Source organism: Aplysia californica, unplaced genomic scaffold (assembly GCF_000002075.1).
Source record: "Aplysia californica isolate F4 #8 unplaced genomic scaffold, AplCal3.0 scaffold00289, whole genome shotgun sequence".
NCBI classification, from domain to species: domain Eukaryota; kingdom Metazoa; phylum Mollusca; class Gastropoda; order Aplysiida; family Aplysiidae; genus Aplysia; species Aplysia californica.
The window spans coordinates 343,477-366,823 of NW_004797559.1; the positions used below are offsets into that span (position 1 = coordinate 343,477).

The 23,347-nt window shown below is 40.9% G+C and overlaps 1 protein-coding gene across 1 annotated transcript; it reads right to left on the minus strand.

Annotated features, from left to right (window-relative positions):
* Positions 1-122: 122 nt before the first annotated feature.
* LOC101857726 lies at positions 123-23,322 on the minus strand (the record flags this gene model as incomplete). The annotated part of the gene is given in 10 exon segments (XM_005101575.3): positions 123-848; positions 1,472-1,524; positions 2,893-3,662; positions 4,470-6,256; positions 8,648-8,877; positions 16,675-16,785; positions 17,271-18,093; positions 19,330-19,655; positions 22,043-22,103; positions 23,245-23,322. Coding segments are annotated over 10 exon segments (4,416 nt in total), but the record flags the coding sequence as incomplete, so codon positions are not given.
* Between the last annotated feature and the right edge of the window lie 25 nt (positions 23,323-23,347).

The window sequence follows — 23,347 nt, forward strand, 5'->3', positions numbered from 1 at the left end:
GCTTTAACCTTCCTATTGTGTCAGCCTCATTACAAGTTTACCCATGCGGGTATCAGAGTTTACTCTGAATACTGAAACGACACCAGTCAGTTCAACAACAAATTAGAACTTGAGAAACCAGGAAATGATTATAACATTTAATGTTAAAAACTTGAAACAAATGAATGAGAACAGAAAACACACCAAATGCAAAACGCATACTCTAAATCCAGTAATCAGAGGCTCGTTACTAACATGCACACACTCCAAAACACATCATCAGTCCATCCGCTCAGTCATCATCATTCCATCTGATGAGTCATAACCATTTGGTCGCTTTTAAGGACAAGCGGGCTAACCCAGATTTTGGGGGTTTCCAGAAATAGACCTACATCAAAAGTGGGCATTGCCCTACCTATGGGAGGAGAAGTTTGGTTTCATTGGTGTGTATATTTGTTTGGTTATAGAGAAAACTCTCCTTGTCTTTTAAAGAGACTGAATAAGAATCCAAAAACTTTAACTTAAATTTTTTCAAAACAGCATTTTTCGGGATAGCCCACTTGAGCTTAAAAGCAACCATTCCATCTGGTGAGTCATCATCAGTCCATCTGCTGAGTCATCATCAGTCCATCCGCTTAGTCATCATCATCTGGTCAGTCACCTTAGGACCACTCACTTCACCCTCGGCGCCATCAGTCCATCTGTAGCGTGGAGCGTAGCCTCTTCGTGACCAGCGTCTGGTCAATGAGAACCTCACTGTGTCCACTAGTCGGGTCCATGGCTGTGCCCGTCACTCGGTGGACTTTGGGGTCCGTGGGGTCCACATGCACATTCAGACGGGCTTTGCAGCCCCCCGGCCATACGTCACGCTGAGGAACATTTGTCAGAGGTATAGAGAAGCACAGCAGAGCAAGAAAAAGCAAAATTGACTGATCAAAAATTGGGAAGACAGCATCAAGACATAAATGCCTGGCACCTCTGTAAATATATTATAAATAGGTACCGGTAATAGGGAGTGCATACAAGACCTCCCTATTTAACTCTGTCGAACTTATTGTTCGTTCAAATTAATGCCATGAGTTTCCTTAGTTACTGACTAAAAAAAAGAGAGCAGACAGGAGTACTTTTGAAAAAACACATTGTAGCAGCCTGAAAGACAATGGGCAATAAACTCTAGAAGGAAATCAGGACACAGAGAAATCAGCTGAACTTTGCGTTGAAACATCTACAGTTGACATTCTCTGTGATCTAGCAAGAAGATATGGTATCATATTCATAAGTCCAGCTATGTCATAGTTCAAGAAAATCTCACTTCAACCTTTTAAAATAAAAACCAACACAAATATAGTGGAGTCTGCTAACAGTAAACCGAAAGAAAATGAAATCCCTGAATTTTTTCTTCTATTTGACAGCTCCTCTAAACCGAAGAAAATCCGATGTTCCCCAGATTTCAGTTTCAGCAGACTCCAACATACAAGTGCGTGGCACTTACTGGAATGTAGAATCTGTGCAGACCAAATGAAGACTTCTTTCGCAATTTGTTACCTGATGAAAACAAAATTTAATTCAGTGGATTGGCAAGAAATCTTGAACCCTCTAAAGTTGTAAAATGTATACAATGAGCTCCCCGAAACAAAACCAAAAACTACAGCCCTCTAGTCCCATAACCCTAGACCAGCATTTTTCTGCAATCAGAAAGTTTTGCTAGAGTTCATGTGAGCTGAAGAGAATGAGAGTACACAAACATAATGTTGGTTAGTCATATATAGGTCCAAAGAAAGATGGAGTCATTTGGCAAAATGAGTGTGCCTGTGTGTGTGTGTGTGTGTGTGTGTGTGTGTGTGTGTGTGTGTATATGTATGTGTGTGTGTCTCTGTGTGTGTATATGTACAAGCGCTAGAGTGTGTGAATGCACAAGATGAGTTTGTGACAAGTAAGAAGAAAGGCTTTCAAACATTTGGCAGGTATTTAGACAGATATGCTCGGCTATAACAATGGTCCAACCATCAACAAAATCCAAAACCAAATAGACAAGAAAGCACAACAAAGAAAATGAAGCAAAACATCCAACATGACGATTGCATCTATGCGCCCATGATAGGCCTAAATTGATTGTGTACACATTTTATGATGACTTTTAACCCTGTGTACAGGGGAGGGAGGGGGAAAGCTGGATGCACTTTGGTGTTGATGTGAATCCAGTCAATACCTTAGCGTGACCTTGAACTGGCATCAAATCAGATTGTCTCTCTTTGGAGTAGTGAGACTTGTAAAGGGAATAAATGAAAGAAAAAAAAGCACTAGGCGCAGTATCTACCGCAGATTGATGTGAATTCTTTTTTGTATGTGGTAACCATTTGAATACAAATAGTTGTAAAACACACAAAGCATGATGTAGACTTTGTAGAGTATCAGTGTAAATGCCGTTAAAATTACCATTACCTAAGCATGTCAAATTCCATTTAATCAACCTCCATGAGACTAAGATACTAACAAAAGGAATATACGGATGAGAGAAAAAATCTCCGTAAAAGAAAGGAGCAACAAGTGATAAATTGATAGTGGGTGATCTATGTCATGAAAATGATCCCATAGTTAAATAATCATTTGTGAGAGTGTAGGCAAATTTGATGCACATCTAGAACAGGATTTGGCAATAACAGGGGTATCATGTCAGTCCCAGCAGTCCTGCTATAGCCAGGCTCACCGTGTCATCATACAACTGTAATGTGATTGTGACTAGAGTTGTTCATGACATTTGCTGCAGTCTTTTTTTCACAGTAAATTTCCCCCCTCCTAAAAAGACTAGTAAGACAATGAAATTAGTGAGACATTTGCACCAGATTAGTTGCTACAAACAGTCCCACAGCATCACTCTCAGACTAGCCTACAAGGCTTCACTCGTTCTCTCACCTGTGCCACCTCCAAGTAGCTCTTCCTCTGGACGAAGGTCAAGGGTCAAGCAGTGCTCTGCTCCCAACTGCTGAACAGTAACTCCATCCCCAAGATCCAGTGACCGTGACCTTGCCTCAGCTCCTCGTCTACCAAAAGTTTTTTTACTCCTCTTTCCAGAGCCATCCGAGCCAGGTACTTCCAGAGAACATTTCCCTGAGGAAACTCCGACAGACGTGAATCTGTGGCGATTGCTTGTTTCATCTTTGCGTGCAGCTCCATCCACGCCTCCTGGCTCTGACATCTTCAGGCTCTCACTAGCAATACCTTCACCGATGTCCTTGACGGAGCCCCATCCAGCATCCACTCTGTCCTTGTGGCTTGAGCTGACGGCATTAGCAGCTGCTGCAGACACAGTTTCCCTACAAATGCCACTCTTCCACAGCGGCCTGTCAGGTGTTTTCTGCACTGGCTTTGTGGCTGGGTTCTCAGGTGTTTCCCTCAAACCCCTACCATAACCCTCCCCGAGTCTGTGATTGGCTATCCACATTCGGACAGAAGACTCTTTCGCTTCTTCCACGCAGCTCTCATTCTGACGGTGTCTAACAATTTGGCTCTGTCTGCGCTTGTCTAACTGAGACAGGAGGGTCTTCTCCAGAGTGTCCCTAAAGTTAGAGCTCTCCTGTGAGTACTCTTCTCGACTGTTGGGAGATTTCCTCAGAGAAGAACGCGGCTTGGCCACAGGACCTTGTCTGGAAGATGACCTTGACTTGTCTGGCCTTTCCAATACACTGGGGATAAGATAGAGATAAGTTAAGATAAGATAAATCTTTATTGCCCAGACACTAGCAGATTGGTTTGGTGTTTCACCACACTCGCACACATACAAAACCACACATCTGCACACATACACATACAAGCAAACACAAAAACTCTCTCACACACCCTCCGAAATGAGTGATCAATTATTAACAAAAATAATGTTTAAGCTTGGAACATAATCAGCATTCTGACAGTATTTCAATTGTATTTTAATAGAGTCCATTTGAAATTCTGACCCAATGCCAAAATCATAGACATTTATAAATATTCATAGCTTTACATTGCTTTTAAAAAGAATTTAGCGTACATCAAAACAAATCTCCCTCTTTTCACAATCTATAACCCAAAACATTTGGGAGCACAGAACCTCTCAACCATATATGAAAGCAATCACTTTTAGGCTATGTAGAAATTTAACAAGCACTGTGTCATCTTAAATGAACAAATAAATTTGTGGTTCGTTAAAAATAAATTCACAAGAGGCAACTATCATTTTAGTCACAGTCAAAGACAGAAAACGTGAGACAATAAAACAACTAAAGGCTGCAGATGGCAGTACTTTTCTTGTGAAAAATTACTTTAAACTGTGGTGCTGACACATAATTTTGACGAATGAGATTAGACGAATTTGAGTATGCCCAGCTGCTACAGCACTTTCAGTATGACAACTATCATAACAGGATATATGTTCTAGGCTTTAAAATAAGTACATACAATTGTAAACAAATTCCGAGAGAGAGAGAGAGAGAGAGAGAGGGGGGGGGTCCCCCACTGACCTTGGCTGGGGTTCTTTGCTGCTGCTTGAGTTATCCGCGAGACTTTTCCTGTGTCCATGATAGACAACAGAGGAGTGGAAACTTCTTCTTCTCCTCTCTGACTTTGTCTCTTCATCAGATAACTCATCTTTCCTCTCGTCTTCAGCGTCGAGATCCTGGAAAGTCTCCAGATTTGTACAATCTTGGGGAACTTTAATACCTTTACAGGGATCCTTTTTCTCTGAGTAAAGAGAGCAGCTTTGACCTTTCAGATTTTTCCTTAAACATCTGTCCCTGGGTCTGGGCACTGTCTGCTGTACATCACGTGAGGACATAAGCTTCTGGCTCCTTTTACTGGCAGAAAACTTTGTCGAAAGTTTGTCCTTGACCTGTCGTCCATTTTTACTGTTTCTGTGTGTGGCAGCAGTGGTACTGGCCAGCACAATACTCTCATCACCGTCAAAAGTCGTTTTAGACATTGGTGAATATTTTCTACATGAGTCCTCCAAATGACATATTTCTGTGTGTAAGGGCTCCATCTCATCAGGATAAATCCCACTGCCTTGATTGTCAGTATAGCTTCTCTTATCACTCATTTGGAATTCCATCATCCCAACATAACTAGAAGTAGAAGACAACATGTTTGTAGTGTCTAGTGTACCATCTTTGAAATTTGATTCTTCATCACTGCTTACGACATACTTAAGGCGCCTTCGTCTTCGCAAGATCTTGCTTTGAATACGTTTTAAGTTCTTTTTAATCCACATATCGCTGTCTGTAGATTCCGAGTCCTCCCTCTCCACCTCTCTATTTGCACTATGAGTTGACAATGAAGTTTGTTGGGGCACGCCCACGCATCTGTCCTGTCCAATGTTCTCAGTCTGGGTCTGACTTGTAACTGTCATGGCACCTGTACCTCTGTTCCTCTCTGACACTTCGGCACACCTCACAGAGTCTGACCTTGACCTGTCAACACTTGACTTCAGCTCCGCAACACCCGACCTTGACCTTTCAAAACTTGTCTCTAACCTTTCAATACCTGACCTTGACCTCTCAATACTTGTCTTCAAACTGTTAACACCTGTTCCTAACCTCTCAACACCTGACTTTGACCTTTCAACACCTGATCTTGACTTGGCAGCAGAAGATACAGCCAGTTCAGGGCCATTTCCACCTAGGCCTTTCTCTACAGTGCTCCCTTCCCTGGCGTTACTTAGGTCAACATCTGCCACCAAATGACCACACAGTGTATCATCATCTTCCTCTCCGATTTTGCTATCTTTCTCAAGCATGACCTTTGCCTGATCCTCTCTCCACTCGGCTGCTGAGCTAATACTCAAATCAGGGTCACTGACCCCCACCCTCGATCCCAGTAGGTTGCAAATCCCGTTCCCTAATGGAAACAAGTTTGCTGTCTTCCCATCCATGCTGTTATGGCTCTCAGAGATGTTTTGGTTATCCCCAGTACTGATAATACTGTAGAGACATTCAACGCTAGCACATTGCATCTCAACACTTCCTGGACTCGGCTTCCCTCTGTTCAAGTTGATGTCAGTCGCAACTTTTTGTCTCACTCTCGACCCTGACGGTGGTTTGCCAGTTTGGTGTTTGACATCACACCGCCCCGAATCACCTTTGGCACTTTTGTCTGAGCTGGGGACTCCTGACCAGCTGGTGTAGATTCGGGTGGAGCGGTTGCTGTCCACAGCAGCCTCCGCATCGCCACCGGCCTCAGGTGGCATACACATGAAGCTGTCAAAGTCATCATCAATGTAGAACTCCTGGAACTCAAAGTCACACCCATCAAGCTGAAAAGAAAATGGGGACATTATTGATTAATGCCAAAGTCTTCTTCCTCTTTTGTGTTCTCAGCCAAACCTCAAGGGAAGTCAACCGTAGGTTCTTCAGCCTCAAGTGCCACACATGTGACATATTTTCCAATTAGAACAAGGTCTCTCCCACCTTTCAGAAGCCATAAGTCATTTTCATAGGTACTCTAATCCCTTTTCACTAATCAGTTTATTCAGTCTTTGGTACGGAACTTTGCTAGAGCAGTGAGCCCTAACAGGACACCTCTTCTTCCCCTTTCAAAGGACAAAGTGCGTGTCCTTATCATTAATACAGCAGCCCTACAGCTTGTAATATTTGCTCTAATGCAACGTAAACAAAGTCTCTTAACCCCTTCGCTGCCGTGTCCGTAGAATTTACGGGCCTGAACCATGTAGTGCTGTGCCTTTGGCCTGTAGGATTTACAGGACTGTGACAGAGGTTGTTTTGATACCAATTATATGGGAAGTTACTGCTGAAATCTTGTAATTATTATTGAGGCACCTTCCTTATATATTTTCCTTCATTTTTTCCCCAATTTGAAAGCGTCAGATTCAGATTTTAGCTCGAAGAGATTAGATCTAGATCCAACACATCTACCACACAATATTGATTTACAGGGAGTAAACACAGATGGGCGTTGTGTAAGGTAAGAAAAGCCTCTTGTCGTTTCCTCTTTAGCTGCAAACACACAATTTGTATTCCCCTTTTTTAGGTCTCAGTTTATCATTTCTCGAATGCGTGTTGTTTATATTGTTCAGTGGTGTTGTTTTTTGCATAATGTTACTAACTCCAACTTTTCTCTATCTATCTCTCAATGAAATCCCCACAAAATGATATCAATAGAAACGTATTTTAAAGTACAAAGTACATGCAAAAATTCATGAGAAAATATTCATAAATTAAAAAGTTAAGGGCAGTAGAGTGGGGTCACTCCTGAACAGTCTTGGTTCATGGGATTTCCCCTGGAACAGGGGCCAATTTACCTGTGGCATTGAAGGGGTTAAACAAACACGTGCAATATATGCATATAAGGAAGCTCCAATTTGTGTCTTTATCCATGACGAAAAAGTGTGTGTTTTTTTAGTAGAGGTTTTACGGTGCTCGCAACTGCATAAAGTCATATTAGCGCCAAGGGATGGATGTCAACAGAGAAGTCCTTACAGGGAATCAGACTTATTCTGCTCACCTCTCTAGCTTCAACAGCACAAAGACTGTTTTGACTTTCAAGGTACCCCGGAAATAGCGGCTCACAAGAGTGACAAACATACAAAAGAAGTAGAGGAAAATGACAATAGTAAGGATTAGGAAAGAAAAAGCAGCAGCTCCCAGTTGTAGTCCAGGCACAGTTATGAGCATGACATTGTTGGATCAGCCCATTTACAATTCTACTGAGCATTAGAACAAGAAATGTCCCCCCTTTTGGGAATGGCCTAAAGACACTTCAGTCAGTGGATTCGCCCCAGGGGGTCGAAAAAGTGTAAGAGTGCAACGAGATAACAAAGGAAACCAACACCTCTCCTCTACACAAACAATCCCCATAAGGTAAAGTTAGGAAGAGAAACGACCTCAGACATCACATGTATATATATGAAGAGAGCATCAAGTGGAAGAAGGTTCTATTTTACAATTCTACAAATAAATATGTCTCTATACTTTATGCATATCACCAATGATACCAGAGTCCTCTAATTCACTCTTACTTTTAACATCAGAAATGAAGAAATGTAAGATTCAACATAGTGCAAATAATTTCACTGAAGCTCTAATGAATAGAAATTAACAATCAATGGATTTAAATCAATCACTCCCCCTTCAACATTAGATTCAAATTGATAACTTTATAGTTCCTTGCTTTCTCCACTCTACAAATATTTTTGCTTTCCTGATGCACATACTGTCAAGTCAGAATCAGAACAAATAATCTCAAACCCATATACAGTCACTTTCAGTCAGACACAGATAATACATAAACGTTAGGGATTGACAAATGTGTTCAAATTGGCAAATTGTCCAAGCTATTGATGATTTTGAGTTTTCTTGTTTGTTTCATCTGTGCCCAACTGTACTTATCCATGAGAAAATTCTTAAGATCCTGAACAAGATTTTTGGAAGTATAAGAATCTAAGGTCTATTCTTATAAATAGTCAGGCTTTCAAATAGATCAACGATGGAAGCAAAGGTCCATAGTCTAAGACAATGAGATACTTCTCATATTTATAAGAATATATGTAAAAAGAGCAAAAACTCCAGCTTTACAACAACAAAAACATAGAAAAGAACTGGTGGAGAACCAAACCACAATAAAAACTAAAACCAAATTTAACAGTGTGGTAGTTCACGAAACCGCCACCACAAATAGAACTGGTCACCTCAGGAACAGACTTGGCCGAGTTTATTTTCAATAGCTCACTGTCTCCTCCTCCAACAAGCTTTGTACAGGCCAGAATGTCTGAGTGATCCTCCGCAACAATCTCCGTCACATTTGAGTGTCCTCCGGGATTGACGGGCCCCACCTCTGACCCAACCACAGCGATAGACGGTGCTGAGGTGTCATCGCCCAGACCCACCGTGCTCACCAGTGACTGGAGCTCTTTTGACCCTGTACCCATCCAGCCAGAGACATATATCTCACATCAACTACAAGTCCTCTTTAACTCCATCTATGCCAGTACAGTACTGTTTTAATAAGAATTTTATGGCACTTGCAACAAAAGGTCATATAAGTGCTGAAGATTAATGCTATTACGAAAGAGTAACAAAAAGAAAAGGAGGAGAGATAAGGACAATATATGTTTGGTAGGAAAGAAGAAGCAAACCACAGAACAGAGTTTTGCTAAGCTTGGAGAGAAGCATATTAATGCAATAACAGTCAAAAGTGCAGAGTTAAAGAAAAAGCAAAGCAGACAAAACGGGAAAGAAAAGAAGTAGGACCTATCAGTGATGCATTCCAACTACTTGCAAGAAGAGACACTTTGAAACAAGAGAAGGAAGAGAATAAAATGACATAACATACAGTTTCTCTATTGTGCCAGTGAATTGAAGTACAACATAGAATGGGGTAAGTCAAAGCACAACACAGCAATACAACAATGGAAAGGAATAACATACACAAAAGTAGAACAGGAATGAGGAACACTTTGCAGACACCTTAACCAAACAATTTTAAGGACTCATTTTTGCAGAACAGAAAGATAAATAAAACGACTAAGCCCTTTCCTCAAACCAGTCTCTCCAACAAAAAGGGTAGGCTACTACAGTATAATCCGCTTATATCGACATGCTTTGGGAAGTGGATTTGATATCAATATAAGAAAATGTCGATAGATGAAAAATATAAAGCCAAAGAGGAAAAAACCCCAGGAGGTCAGCGGTAAAAGACAACATTACTTTTTTAAGCTGGTTGCTTCCCTTGATTTTTGAAATTAACAAGAGGCAGAGGGGCGGGGGGTTGGAGTTACGGTACCAAAGACCAAGCAGCGCGACGCACACACTACACAGCAGCGCAAACTTTGTAGTAGCATCCTTGTAAGGTCTGTTTATGGCCGCTTACTGGGGAAAATGGAAAGGCGAGGCACTGACTCGCTGACTGTGGCACTTGCCAGCTACAGTCTAGAGCTGGAGTCTGCTCGATTAATCGAAGGCTTGCGAGCAAGCGGACGGCTTGCGCCAGGGGCTTGCGAGCAGGCTTGTGCTTTGCCCGCTACTGGAGTTGCTGCTCGTGGACGGCGGACGGACTTGCTGATTTGTGTCGTGGCGTCACAAACTCTAGTTTACAGAGCGCGCGACACTTCTGCCCGCGTGCTTCACGCTGAAAAGGTGGTTGTTTGTTTTTCTGTTGCTTTTTTTTGGGGGGGGGGGGAGGATAAAGTTTTTCATTATTAATTTTCTTGGCGTAATTTGAGATTATACATAGATATACATATATATATATATATATATATATATATATATATATATATATATATATATATGTATGTATATATATATATATATGTATGTATATATATATATATATATATGTATATATATATATATACCAAGGACTACTATACTCAAGGACGTGCACCGTCGGATTCCTGACTTGGCTAGCGAAGGCCATCATATAAACATGTCCAACTTATCACTAGGCACAAGATACATTTCATATTGAGTGTGAGAAAGCTAAAACCTGTTGTAATGTTGTTGAACGCAATATTGTAGCATAGTAATACATGTTATTTCTATATTATTGTTATGTCAAGCAGAAATATTAGTCTGAAAAGCATTTTAAAAATGTTTACAAATACAGCAACAAGAATTAGGCTTACTCACCAAGTGAATCGGCCTTACGTGCCTTCTTGATGGATGTCTGTAGCAGGGCTGCATTCTTTTGGTGATCCTTCTCTAGATTGTGCACACCGTGGAGTAAGACATTTGCGAGATGACGGAGCAGTTTCTTGGACTGAACGATGTCGAAATCGTTAAATTCCCCCATGGTTGATAGAATTCCAACAAGTCTCTGACGACAACAAACTCTATTTTTTGCTTCCTTTACAAAGGAAAGTCCAATCCTAGTCAGTTCATACGTAGACATATGGGGGGTTCACAATGCCTCCTGTCTTTTCTACTAGAGCCGTAGCCTCCTTCACAGCCTCGAATTGAAATGATGCTGTAAGTTTATGTACTGGTATCACTGACATCATAATCCTAGGTCCACCATGCAAGCATTTGACCATGATACATAACATGGATGTCGCTCTAGAATCCGGTTCATTTTTGGCCATGCCGCCGAGGACACCACCAGAGAAAGCTACAGTGGGTCGGATCTTTACCTCGTCGATCAATAAAAACACATTCTTTTGTTGAGGTGTTTTAAGTTTTTGAAATGTTTTTAAAAAAACACTTTCAATCTCTAAGGAGGAAACAACATACTTTATTTTTCTTGTACTTGGCTAGACCAAAGTGTCTCTTAATTGTTCATAACTGCAGCGGGGAAACGATTCGATAGCGAAACAGTAATCACTTACAGAAAATTGTTTGTGAGTCAACAGTTTCAGCTGATGAGTTATAAAGTCTAGCTTTCTTTCCCTTTTCTTTTCCTGAATAAAAGAACAAAATAATAGAAAGCTTCTAGTTTACTGGACCACTAGGCAATTACAAATTACAAGAAATCAAGATCTTAACTTTACCTTAGTTTACTCTAGTCCTTCAAAATTTGTTGATTAGATCTAGATCTAGATTTACCAATTGTAAACATCAACTGTCTAGGTACGAGATTTTATCGGTAGTAAAATGAAAAAATAATCCTTTTTTAAAAATAAACCACTGGATTATATGTACTGCAAAGCAAGGATCGACATTACTTTTTATTATTTTTTAAAACTTAATCCTACACTACTGGTGCGGTATACTAGGCTCTTACCTTTGGGTCTTCAAGTTCTGTGCAACACGATTGTTCCAATACTTCCACAACTCTCTCAAGCACAACATCCAAAGGAACTTTATAGTTTATTGCGACGTGCACACACTAAAAAAATTGGGTGTAGGAATTCAAGCCGTTATTTGGATTTAATATTTTTCCCAAGGGAACTCTGGATCCTTTCTTGAATGCGGTGAGTGTAAGAGGGGAGCACAATGTTGGTTTATTCTCAACAACTACTGATAAAACACACTCTTCACAATGCTCAGTCATAAACAGGCAAACAAATCTGTCCTCTGTTCTTGAAAGAATTAAATTGTCATATTTCTTGTGGAGTTCCTTTTCTGGAGAAAATTCTGAAAGGCTACAGATTTTGCCTTTTTTCATGAAATGACGCAGTTGCTGATCTTCTTGTTTTGGATGGACGAGGGGGTGGTTTTGGCGTTGGTAGGCAAGACGAGGGAACATCAAATAAACTCGGCGGATCTACTGGTCGAGTGTATCCTCCAGGTAATTTAATCACAGGATAATCTGATGGCCAATGCCTTTCACAGATAAGTTTTCACGAGGGGGTAAAACAGAAAGCCATCTTTGTCCCTCAAGTCCTTCTTTTGGTACCTTGAACACGCGACATTTATTGTCTTTATTCTAGTTACCTTGCAGTTTACAACCCCACATTTATTCGGCATGGTGAAATCAAACTATCCTTGCGCATAGACGGGCCGATTAATTCACAATAATCCACAGAATTAACAAAAACTCTCAGAGAAACATGAGGAGAGGAACAACATTTGACATTAAATCGTATACATTGATCACTGCACTTCTTTCCGGAAGGATGCGCTTACGCGGATAAATGGTGTCCATAATTATGCTTACATTTCTTTGCTTGGAATCTTAATCAAAAATAAAAATATTGACACCTTTCAATATCTGATTCATTTCTGCATAATTTTTATTAAGATCAACGAATTTTACAGATAGGATTCACTCTACTTCAAAGGAGATAAATAGTCCCCGATTCCTACGAACGAGTCAAAGCTAAAGATAAGGCACTGAGTCAGTATGGAAATATCCGGAGTGTTTGGCTCGATGGCCTTCGCTAGCCAAGTCAGGAATCCGACTGTGCACGTCCTTGAGTATAGTAGTCCTTGATATATACATAAAATCAGTTATAGTGCAGCAAAAATTCTTTTTTATAAGTTATACAATGTAATTAACAATGTGAGAAAAAGTGTTCTTTGCACGGCGCATGAAATCAGCCGAAATCGCGCCTTTTAGTTGTACCGCGGCTCCTGCTGCCCGGCGGTGATTTATCACCTCGCCCGGTACCTGTTGACCTTTTTTATTGGGGTCATTTGACCCCGTCCCACCGTTATAAACTGGGGTGCGTTCTTGATCAAATTGTCTCATTTACTGTCTAAATTACAGTGGTGCCGTAAGACCCACCAAGTAGTTTTAATTTATTATAGACTTTAGCAACACCATTTCTCAACCTGTAAAAGAAAGTCCCAGTCTTCTACGTGTTATACCAAGTGTTTTACACGTGTCTGTTTGCTGCCTGTGTAACACGCTTTTCTTATTTCAAACTGAGGATAAATAACCATTTATTACAACAAAACGGTGCATTGAATTTTTGGGGGGATTCGATTTGTGAGTTCATTAATAAATCATGTTTTGAGTGTATAAATTTCAGTACTACCGCAGTTATGGTTGTTAGGCTACATCGGATTATTATGTTGGGCCCCCGAATTTACTAACGTTATTGCCGTATACAACGAAGACCTTAAAATGGAGCACACCCCTGAAAGTCATGTATCCGCTTTAAACTGTCTGTGTAGAGTGTGCGGAAGACTGAACATTACAGGAAAGCAAAGAAAATCCTTTAAAAAGCCGTATTTGTGTTCGGAAATAGCCAGTGACCTCTTCCTTGTGTTTGGGTTGAGTATCAAAGATGACGCTAGTGATAAACACTCCAAATTTGTGTGTTTGAAATGCTATAAAACAATCCATGACGCTAAACTTCGAAATAGTGCAGTGTCCCTACAAACACTAAGAAACACTTTTGACAGCAGTCAACACATCTGGTGTGTTTACAATGAAAACTGTGATGCAAAAACATGCAGTCTGTGAACAGAAAAAGCTGCTCTCTCTTGGCTGTGCAACAGTAAAGCCCCGTGACCCCCAGTCTCACTCCAGCAGCATGAAAAATACACACACCAAGCTAGTCCTAGCACCAACATTTCTGAGACAGACACAACCACACAGAGTACATGTACCCGTGCTCTCAGCACAGACTCAACACAACAAAACGACCCACACACAAGTACAAGTCAGACTTTCCACCCCCACCCTCAGTCTGTTGTCCCAGTCAGTGACCAACACGTAGGTGTACAACATGCAGACACAATGGTTCAGGACCATAGAGTTACCCCCTTTTAAACATATAGTGTACATCTATGTTCAGGACAGTCACATCGTAGCTCACACCGACACAATCAGTCAGAGCACATCGGTCACAAATTCTCCCATACCGCATGATAGCAGTTGTGAGCACAGCGTAAGCACTGTCCGTGTTTCTCCATCATCATCATTCACACCCACTAAAGGCCAAACATTTTCTGCGACTCCCTTGGCTTCATCAACTCCAGCCCAGATACATGAAACAGTTAGGCCTACCCAAGACAGCACAACATCTCCCATGATCAAAGACATAGAAACCATCAGCCATGCAATGAGTAAGGCAGAGACGCATCCACTCACTAAAAAAGAAGAACAATTAACAACAAGACTTATAAAGAGAATAAAACCTATAGCCTACGCCGTGATTTGTATGGAGTTATTGTCTTCCAAGTGAGGGAAATATGTGGATATATATTTACGACAATGTGATGCATAGATGAACCATTTTGAGGTCACACAAACTGCGGTAGCAGTGAAATTTGGTGAGTAGATACCTTATGTGTTACGTTTGTGTCCCTTAAAGATGAACTAATCCTGACGCTCAGTTTTCTAATTATCGTCGTTCATTACATCATAACTAGAAACGATATCGGGAATCAGACATGACTATCTTGCACTGTCTGTTACAACTAAACAGACCAATGCTGATTCTCTTTGTTTTTGAAATATCATGAAAAAGACTTGGAACTACTGATGCCCGCATGCAGTGATGTCTTTAAGTCAATGTTATTGCGTTAATTAGGGCTCAATTCAGAATGTAAAATACGATTTTCTAAACCTCCCGCGCGGTCACGCTGACCAAAGAATGCCCACGCGATGACACTGTTCACCGTCACAGGTCAGCGCGCCACTGGTTACCTGAGTTCTCAACTAAAGTATCCTGTTTCTGTGCGCCGTGTTTGGAACACTCCTGGATGCTACACCCCGAAAAATTGAAAATGGACCGCTCATGTATGAATGACACAAAGGCCAGTTTCAGTTACCTAATGAGCAGAGCATCCCTATTGTTACATATTATTCTTCATAACATTGCGTGTTTGGGTATTCCACTCTCACTCAGCTGAGCATGGATGGGAAGTTAAAAATAGCCCATACATGTCTCATCTTCTTGACTTCTTGCGGCGGATTGTCATCCCCACCCCAATTCATTCTCTTCAACTTCGACTTGTTGTAAGTGTCGGGGTGGGAGTGGGAGTGTAGTTTAGGCGAGTGATTAAATTAAAAGCCATGGGATGCTGACGATTTCCTTTGTCAGTTAAAATTGTTTGTAAGTTCCCGCCTTTATTCAGCGCCCTTAATAGTTTAGCATACCGCGACCCCAGTACTTTCTTGTCGAATCTCCATTTTTAATACCAGTGAAAACAGTTCATTTCAAAATGTGAGCCTAAGAAGATGTCACATTTTCACTGTTATAGCACTGAGGTCGCAAACAGTCTGGACTAAGCTATTACAGCCCTCTTCGTCTTGCACCAAAACCAGCGCTGCCTCTCGCTTCCTTCACAGTCCAGAGTTCAGAGTTCACACTGCAAGCGGGGTGGATTACCGCCTCTACCAGTCTTGCTGCTTGCGAGCGGTGTTGCCCTGCAAACGCAATAGTGGGGCACAGGTGGCTTGCTAGGTTGCGAGCAAGCAAGTGTCTTGTGTTGCGGACGGGATTTGAGACTTGACGGCCGTCCGCTGCAAGCAAGCCTTCGATTAATCGAGCAGACTCCAGCTTTAACGCCGCGCAGTGACACTGAGCGGGGTCTATCTCTCTCCCCCCACTCTCTCTTTCTGACGTAAATGGCTTCGCGGATTGCAAGCAGGTAGGAGAGGATGAGCGGGTCTGACTCGAGTGGCTTCGCGGATTGCTAGTGGGTGTGAATTGTGGACTAGGCTAAGGCTAGACTCAACTTATCATGCTGATGATTTGGTTTGATGATTTGACCTAGTGATTTGAGGCTTGTGACTTGAACTAGGGGCTTGCGAGCACGAGCAGGTTTGCTACCAGGGTACAGCTCTACAACATACTGAGAATGGGATGGGGAACGGGAGTGATCTGGGAGTGAGCGATCGGGAGCCGGGGTAGGGAAGTGATGCCCAGTGCGTGAGACGCTCACGTCTGAGAGGCGCTGTACTGTGTTGGAGACTACACTGTGTAGGCCCTACATGACCCACTAAAGCCTGGTGTGTCGATATAGGCTACTTGGCAGGTATGCGGACTTAATGAAGAACTAATGCGTTGACCGCTTTTTCCCCTATTTATGTTCGTGGGCTTCGCCAGGTACCCAGGAAGCATGTTGATAAAGCAGAGTGGACCGAAAAAAAGTTGATATAAGAAAAATTGTTTAGTGAAGATTTTGAAGGAAAAATTTTGTAACTGGAAACTATGTTGATATGTCAAAATGTTGATAAATCAGACGTCAATATAAGTAGATTATACTGTATGTGAATCAATACAAAAATTAGGTGAAGTCTCCACACCCTAGTTGTAAACCTTTCTTTTGGTAAAGTCAAATTGTCAGCACATACGAAGCCACATAACTGTCTTCCTACCTGAGGGTGGAGGTGCTATTTTCATCTTGTGTTCTATCCTGGCCAGCTTATCGTCAACCCAACGCTCAATGACCTCCAGGTCCTCAGTATTGACCAGGTGTTTTGCTGGGTCTGCAACAGAAAACACAATGAGCACTGATTTGATTCTTGAGCAGCCAAGACCCACAATCAACTAGTCCGATCTGCAGGTCAGTTCAGTTTGGAAAACAAGGCTTGCTAGATAGAATGAACTGTGACGTCAGAAAGGTGTGGTCCACAGCAAATCACCAAGAACAAATTTGTACAATAACAGAGGTCTTATTCATTGATTTCTGTGTACATGTCTGTATCTATGATGTATAATGAGTGCATTTATAGAACCCCAGGTTTCTCTCCTTTTTCAAACCCCTCCCCCCTGCCCATTAGACTTCAGGTCACCATTTACCATTTTCAAAGGCACTCTTTGACCAGATTGACTTAAGTTTTGAGTGACATTTGTTTTGACATTTTTATTGTTACAGGGATGACAGAGACTTTGCAAGTGGAACATTCTAATCTCAACTTCAAACATGGGTCTATGGTCTACATACTGCTTCTGAATTCTAACAACCACTGACCTTCTCCACTGGGGGCAATCTGTTTGGATGGTCCTTCATCTCTCTCAGCCACAGTGAAGGTTTTGTCCAAAATGTCATCGTCATTACCTTCCTCACCCATACTGAAAGTGCTATCCAGAACTTTCTCCTCATGACCTTTTTGGGCATCTCCAAGAAATACCAAGCTGCTTGTCAGAGTAGAACATTGAGAAGACATCTGAGTGTGTGTGAGATCATTCGGAGAGGACTCTTCTGTCAGATGAGACTGAGACCACTGCCTGTCAGCGCGAGGTTCAGGGGCATTCTTTGAATCTTCACTACATTTTTCAGAAGAATCCCTTGCCTTTGCAATAGTGCTTTGTGACATTTTACAATCAATCACCACTCCTTCAGGAAACTTAGCAGATATCTCATACACACATTCTGTTTTCTCAGATTCACCTCCAAAGTTTCCTGCTTTGTCTTTTATGGGGATACATTGTACATTATGTGTAACATTCCAAAAGGAGTCATTTTCATCAGTTCCAGAAGGTTCCAGAAGATGATCAGGGGGCAGCTCAACACAAGCATCCCTGACACTGGACTTGGGGGAGATTTGCGGAGAGGAGTTTCCACATACAGGTGGAATTATCTCTCCAACAACCCTGTTCTGCTCATGTTCCTCATGATCATATACTGCGTGCACTTCAACCGTTGGAGACTCATACTGGACACCAGGAGTCCCTCCACTTTCTGTCAGGACAACCTTACGACGAAGGAAGCTTGTCTGAGCACATTTCATTTCTTGTAAGAAAACATCAGAGCTCATAAAACAGTCTTGGTTGATCAGTGGTGTTGTGGCAACCTAAAACAATGAAAATATTCCAATCCAATAAAGTATTTGTGTGTGTGGGGTAGTGGGTTGTTGTTGTTGTTTTTTTGGGGAGGGGAGGGTAGTGTGTGTGTGTGTGCACCCGCGTTTTTGAGAGAGAGAGAGAGAGAGAGAGGGAGAGGGAGAGGGAGAGGGAGGGAGGGAGGGAGGGAGAGAGAGAGGGAGGGAGGGAGGGAGAGAGAGAGAGAGAGAGAGAGAGAGAGAGAGAGAGAGAGAGAGAGAGAGAGAGAGAGAGAGAGAGTGTGTGTGTGTGTGTGTGTGTAATTGAATGAGAATGAAGGGGTGTGTATGTGTTATTTCATGCACCAGGCAAAGATTAATTTTCACTGCTTGTACTGTATTATTAATTATTATTAATTTGTACTTGCATTTATGTAAAGCCCCTAGAGCTGTGTTCACAGAGGAGTAGGCACTATAAAATACATCTGCATTATTATCATATGTGAGGCAGCATGGTGGAATCAAGCTCTAGTCAAAATACTAAAAGTGAAGAAACCTGAATTTTTCTGCAGGTTTGTGAATTTTTATCAAATTTTTGTTTTTTGGCTCAACACTTTTCATGCTCATTAAAGAACTCATTTCGGTATGGATTTTTCTGAAAAACATTGAATAAAGGCACAAAAAAGTAAATTTTCAGGTACCACGGACTCTTAAGCTGAGGTAATAACTAATCTTTGGCGGCCATTTTCTCACTAATTCTACCTCTGAAAACAGGTGACCCCAAGCTCCTTCAATTGCAAATATCTCGACTTACATTCAAGATAAATGGATATTTTTTTCATCCAAATAAAGACACGCGAAAAAACTTTAAGATGATACCAATAACTCTACATGCCCAAAAATTGACGAGAGCCTGATTCCACCACGCTGCCACACATGTACTATTACACGCATGGCAGAGAATTTCAAACTTGATATTTGAAACCAGTTTTATACAATTTTTACATTACAAAGGTCTCGCTCTTCTAAATCGAAACATGAAAGTGCCATTCTCTTTATGTCAAGCCGAAAGATACAAAGACTTACAAAGTTTGAAGTTGGAAATAAAAACAGAACAAACATAAGGATATTCTCAGCCATTGAAGTCAACACACTTTTTGATGATAAGTAATACAGTATTTAGCAGATAAAGATGGATGGAAACCTCCCTACAGATCTAATCAAGTTTATTAATGAGACCACACAAACAAATTTTGCAAGGACCCCTACCTGGCCAGGAGAGTTCTCCAGCAGTTGCCCTTTCCCCATCAACCAGTTTTTCTCCCCCCGCTTCTCGGTGAGTTCAGGTGTCTGTAACTTTGACTCACTGGAATCATTCACGTCAGCAGAGCCTGTGCCTACATCTCGGAGAACTTTATGACAAGGGCCAATGTCAGATGGGCAAAATTCATTATGTTTGGCTTGAAGCAACATAGGCAGTCTGCCAGTCTGGCTACCTGACTTGGGAGTGCTGCTGTCAATACACGTTGGTGTGAGGCTGGTACTAACCTCATACAAGGCACCCGGACACACCACATCCCTCGTGGGCCCAACATCTGTCAGGTGAAAATAAGGAAACAGTCAACTAACAATGATTCTAAAATGAACTTGGTTGATACAAATGATATTAACCATATCAAATTGACCAGGCTCTGCATCGGCAACATCAAGTGATATGACATTAAAAAAGCCATAAAAGTGTCGTAGAATTATACAGATGAGAAGAGAATGTCAAAGAAGAAAACAGGAAGAGGATGTCAGTAGCTGGTCGGGAGAAAGTATCCAAAACAGTACAAGTACTGGCAAATGACAAAGAGGAACAAGCAGAAAGGAAAACAGAAGTAACAAAATGGACAGTAAAGAAGTAGGATCCATCAGGTGCTCTGCAACTACCAACTTCAAGATTAACAATTCTACAGAAAATGCATTTTGCCAGCATCGGTTAAGATTAGATCAATAAAGTGGCATACTATTTCGACCCCGCTTACCAGGGGCCAATCCATGCTGCCTAGGATACAACCAATCAGAAAGTCATAAAATCATTACAAAATTATGTTTTTTCTCTACAAGGGAACGGAATGTATGTCCTTTAAACATTTCATTCTTTCATTCAGTTTAAAATGTGTTTGTAAAAATAATCTTACGAGGGCATTTTGTTTTAATCCTTAAAAGTACACATTTAATAATACTTGAGTCCTCCCCTTGAATTTTGCCTTAACAACTAGGTCACTTCAGCAAAGCCTGCAGACTTGAAATCAGTTCAAAGATCAGAACCTAATCTGACCTCCTTCAATATCAGGAGTCATAGAATATTTCCTACAATGTGACTGGTTGAAGCATTAATCTCAATTAAAATTAAGAAGTCAAATTTTCAGAGCTTGGGTCTTAAAATGTTCAGATTCACAAATCTGTGAAAGTGTGCATTCAGCCCATCTTCAGTGCAGTCGAACCTGTCCATAAGTCACCCAAGATCACAGAGAAAAGGGACTATTATAGACAAGTGATTGATATGGATATGGTCTAGATTTGGTCACTTACTTCACTTGTTAATTGTTTGTTTTGTCTTTTTGATTCTATGAGGACTATTGATTTTGAAAGACTCAAAGTCAACAAATTCTTTAAAATCTGAAACTTTGATCTCATCTTTTCATTTCACAACACACTCAGTCTGAGGGCAAGTTGGCGGAAAACTTTTGTAGCAAGTGACCACTATCAGCAGGTTTTGAGATACTCTCAAAAAAACAACCGAATGTGGTGGCATTGGACAGGGATTGCTATGGACAGGTTAACCCATTGCACCCAAACTACGGGTATATATTCGTAGGTGCCGCGCGCTTCTGTCCACCGAGCAACGACAATAGTCGTAGCAAAATACCAGTCCACAAAATCGAGTCCGAACCACTTATCCAGGTTTCTATTGAAAATAACAGATTGCTTGTAGCTTGCAAAAACTTTTGCTAGCTTGTTTTGATCCAGTTTTTTGCCAAGAACGAGTCAGTTTTGCTGTTTTGTCACCTCAAATCATGGCAAGAAAGCGAGCACTGATATCTTCACGGATGAGAAGACGAAAAAAAAGTCACAAAAACAACAGTGCCACGGTTATTTTTGTGTTTGCTAAAATACATTAACCATGTTTTTAGTTTTGTTTTAGGCATAAGCGGCATAGAAAGTGAAAGTTGACATAAATCTAGAAAAACAAGGCGATTGGATCGATTTTATTGCCTTGAAACCTTCTAACAAAAGCTAGATTTAGACCATAGATTTACAAGTTGCTATGGGTTAATCGAGAACCAATGAGTCGCAGTCGGTCGAAGAATATATTGTTTTCTCTGCACTTTCCTTCCTCTTTCTCTCTAATAATATCAAAAGAACATTTAAAGTAAAATCTAAGCAAAATTTCATATTGATACCTTAAATAGATTGGGCACAATGCGTGTCTAAGGTTAGCGGGTTGAGTTCAGACCGATTTTTTCCCCTGGCTTACAGCAAGCCAGGTGTACACAAGTGCACTGCCACGGCAAAGCAGAGTGAATTGGGTTAAAAATACAAGAATACAGTAAACACCTAAGGGTGCCATGGAACAGATACCCTAAGTATAGGTGACCACTATGGAGAGGTGGTCACTAAAGCAGTTTCGACTGGGCATATCACTATATTGCACTGGGTAGGAAGAAGTCCCCTGAGCAGTTTAATCTTTGACAATAACAATACTTATATGATATTACAGACAAGCTTTCACACAAATTCAAAGAAATCTTTTTAAGAGTGCCTGTTGTTCTATATACTTATCAACATTCTGTTACAACTGTAGAAAAATCAAGTGGCAGGAGTGACATTTGCAAAATGAAAGCTGTGCACCTTCATCAATGACCAATCCTCGATAAATTATTTTCCTTTTCTTATATATGCCAGAATGTTGTGAATGTATCAATAAATATCTTACCCTCATGTTTCTGGAAGTCACGTCCCAATCTAATGCCCTCCATTTTTTCCATTTCAAAAGACTGTAATGAAACAAAAACAGTGCCTGTTTACAAAGATATAATTTCTTTTACATTCTATGAGAATTATTTTTTTAATCTGCAATGGAGCAAAACAAATATCTAGTTTGCGCCAACTACCAGTTGGGAGCATAAAGAAAAGCAATTTTCTAACATCTAAAGACATTTTCAACTCATCTCTTCTGAGTTCAATCCAAATTTTGGGATAAAAATTTCCAGGTATGGGTGATCCTGTGCCTAAAATACATTTAAATTTAAAAGTTTCTAAACAACATGCATATAAGGAAAGCATCAAAGTATGTAAAAATGTTAATTTCGAATTCGATTTTCATAACCCCCCCACAATCTTTTAAAAAGTAAGATCCTCATCCTAGTTACTTTGTTCCACTGCCTTGTTCATTGTCACGACAGTGTTTCAACTAGTACATCCTTGTCACAGAGGAAACTTTTTTTCCCCTAAGGGCCCTTTAACAGCAGTGATAGAAGACTTTGAGGGTACCAAAACTTCTGGTTAATAAGCTGAAACTGCTGGTTAAAGGCACTTTATAAGGACGTTTATTATTCTGGAGAGCAGGGAGCATACATAACAAAGAAAATTCTATCTATAGATACCTTAGGTCTGTGCCCATGCCGCCAGGCTCCCAAACACTGAAATTTTAGGGCACCAAAAAGAAAACGTGCCTTTTTGCAATTTTAAAGTTTGGGCACATGCTAAAGACATATGTGACGTGTGCTGACAAAATGAGTTACTTCTCGGATTTCACCTTTATGGAAATTGATACATCAACTTGGTAGGTGAAGTTTGTACAATTTGTGAGCTTGGAATAGTAAAAGACATAGTAAACTTGAACAAAATGGCATCAATTGAAAATCTAAAAATCTGACCGCAGTGTTGATTTTCAGCCGACATCTCCATTCTGAGATCGTGAGAAGTAACTCATTTTGTCAGCACGCCTCACATATGTTACTAGCGAATATATATTATTTTTAAATTACCTCTGTATAACCAGTAATAAGCTGGCCTACATAGAGTAACAGTAACAGAATAGGCCCTGTACTTTGCCTTTATAGTGACATATTTGCATCTTGCACAATGATAAACTTTAAAAATCCAACAAACAAAACAAGCAAGCACCAAGCACACCTCGTCAGAGATATTGGTGTCTGGCTGCTTCCCACTCCGAGCCATGCTGCCTTTGAGGATGGCTTGTCGCAACTTGTGCTGGAATAGAAGTGATCACTTTGAT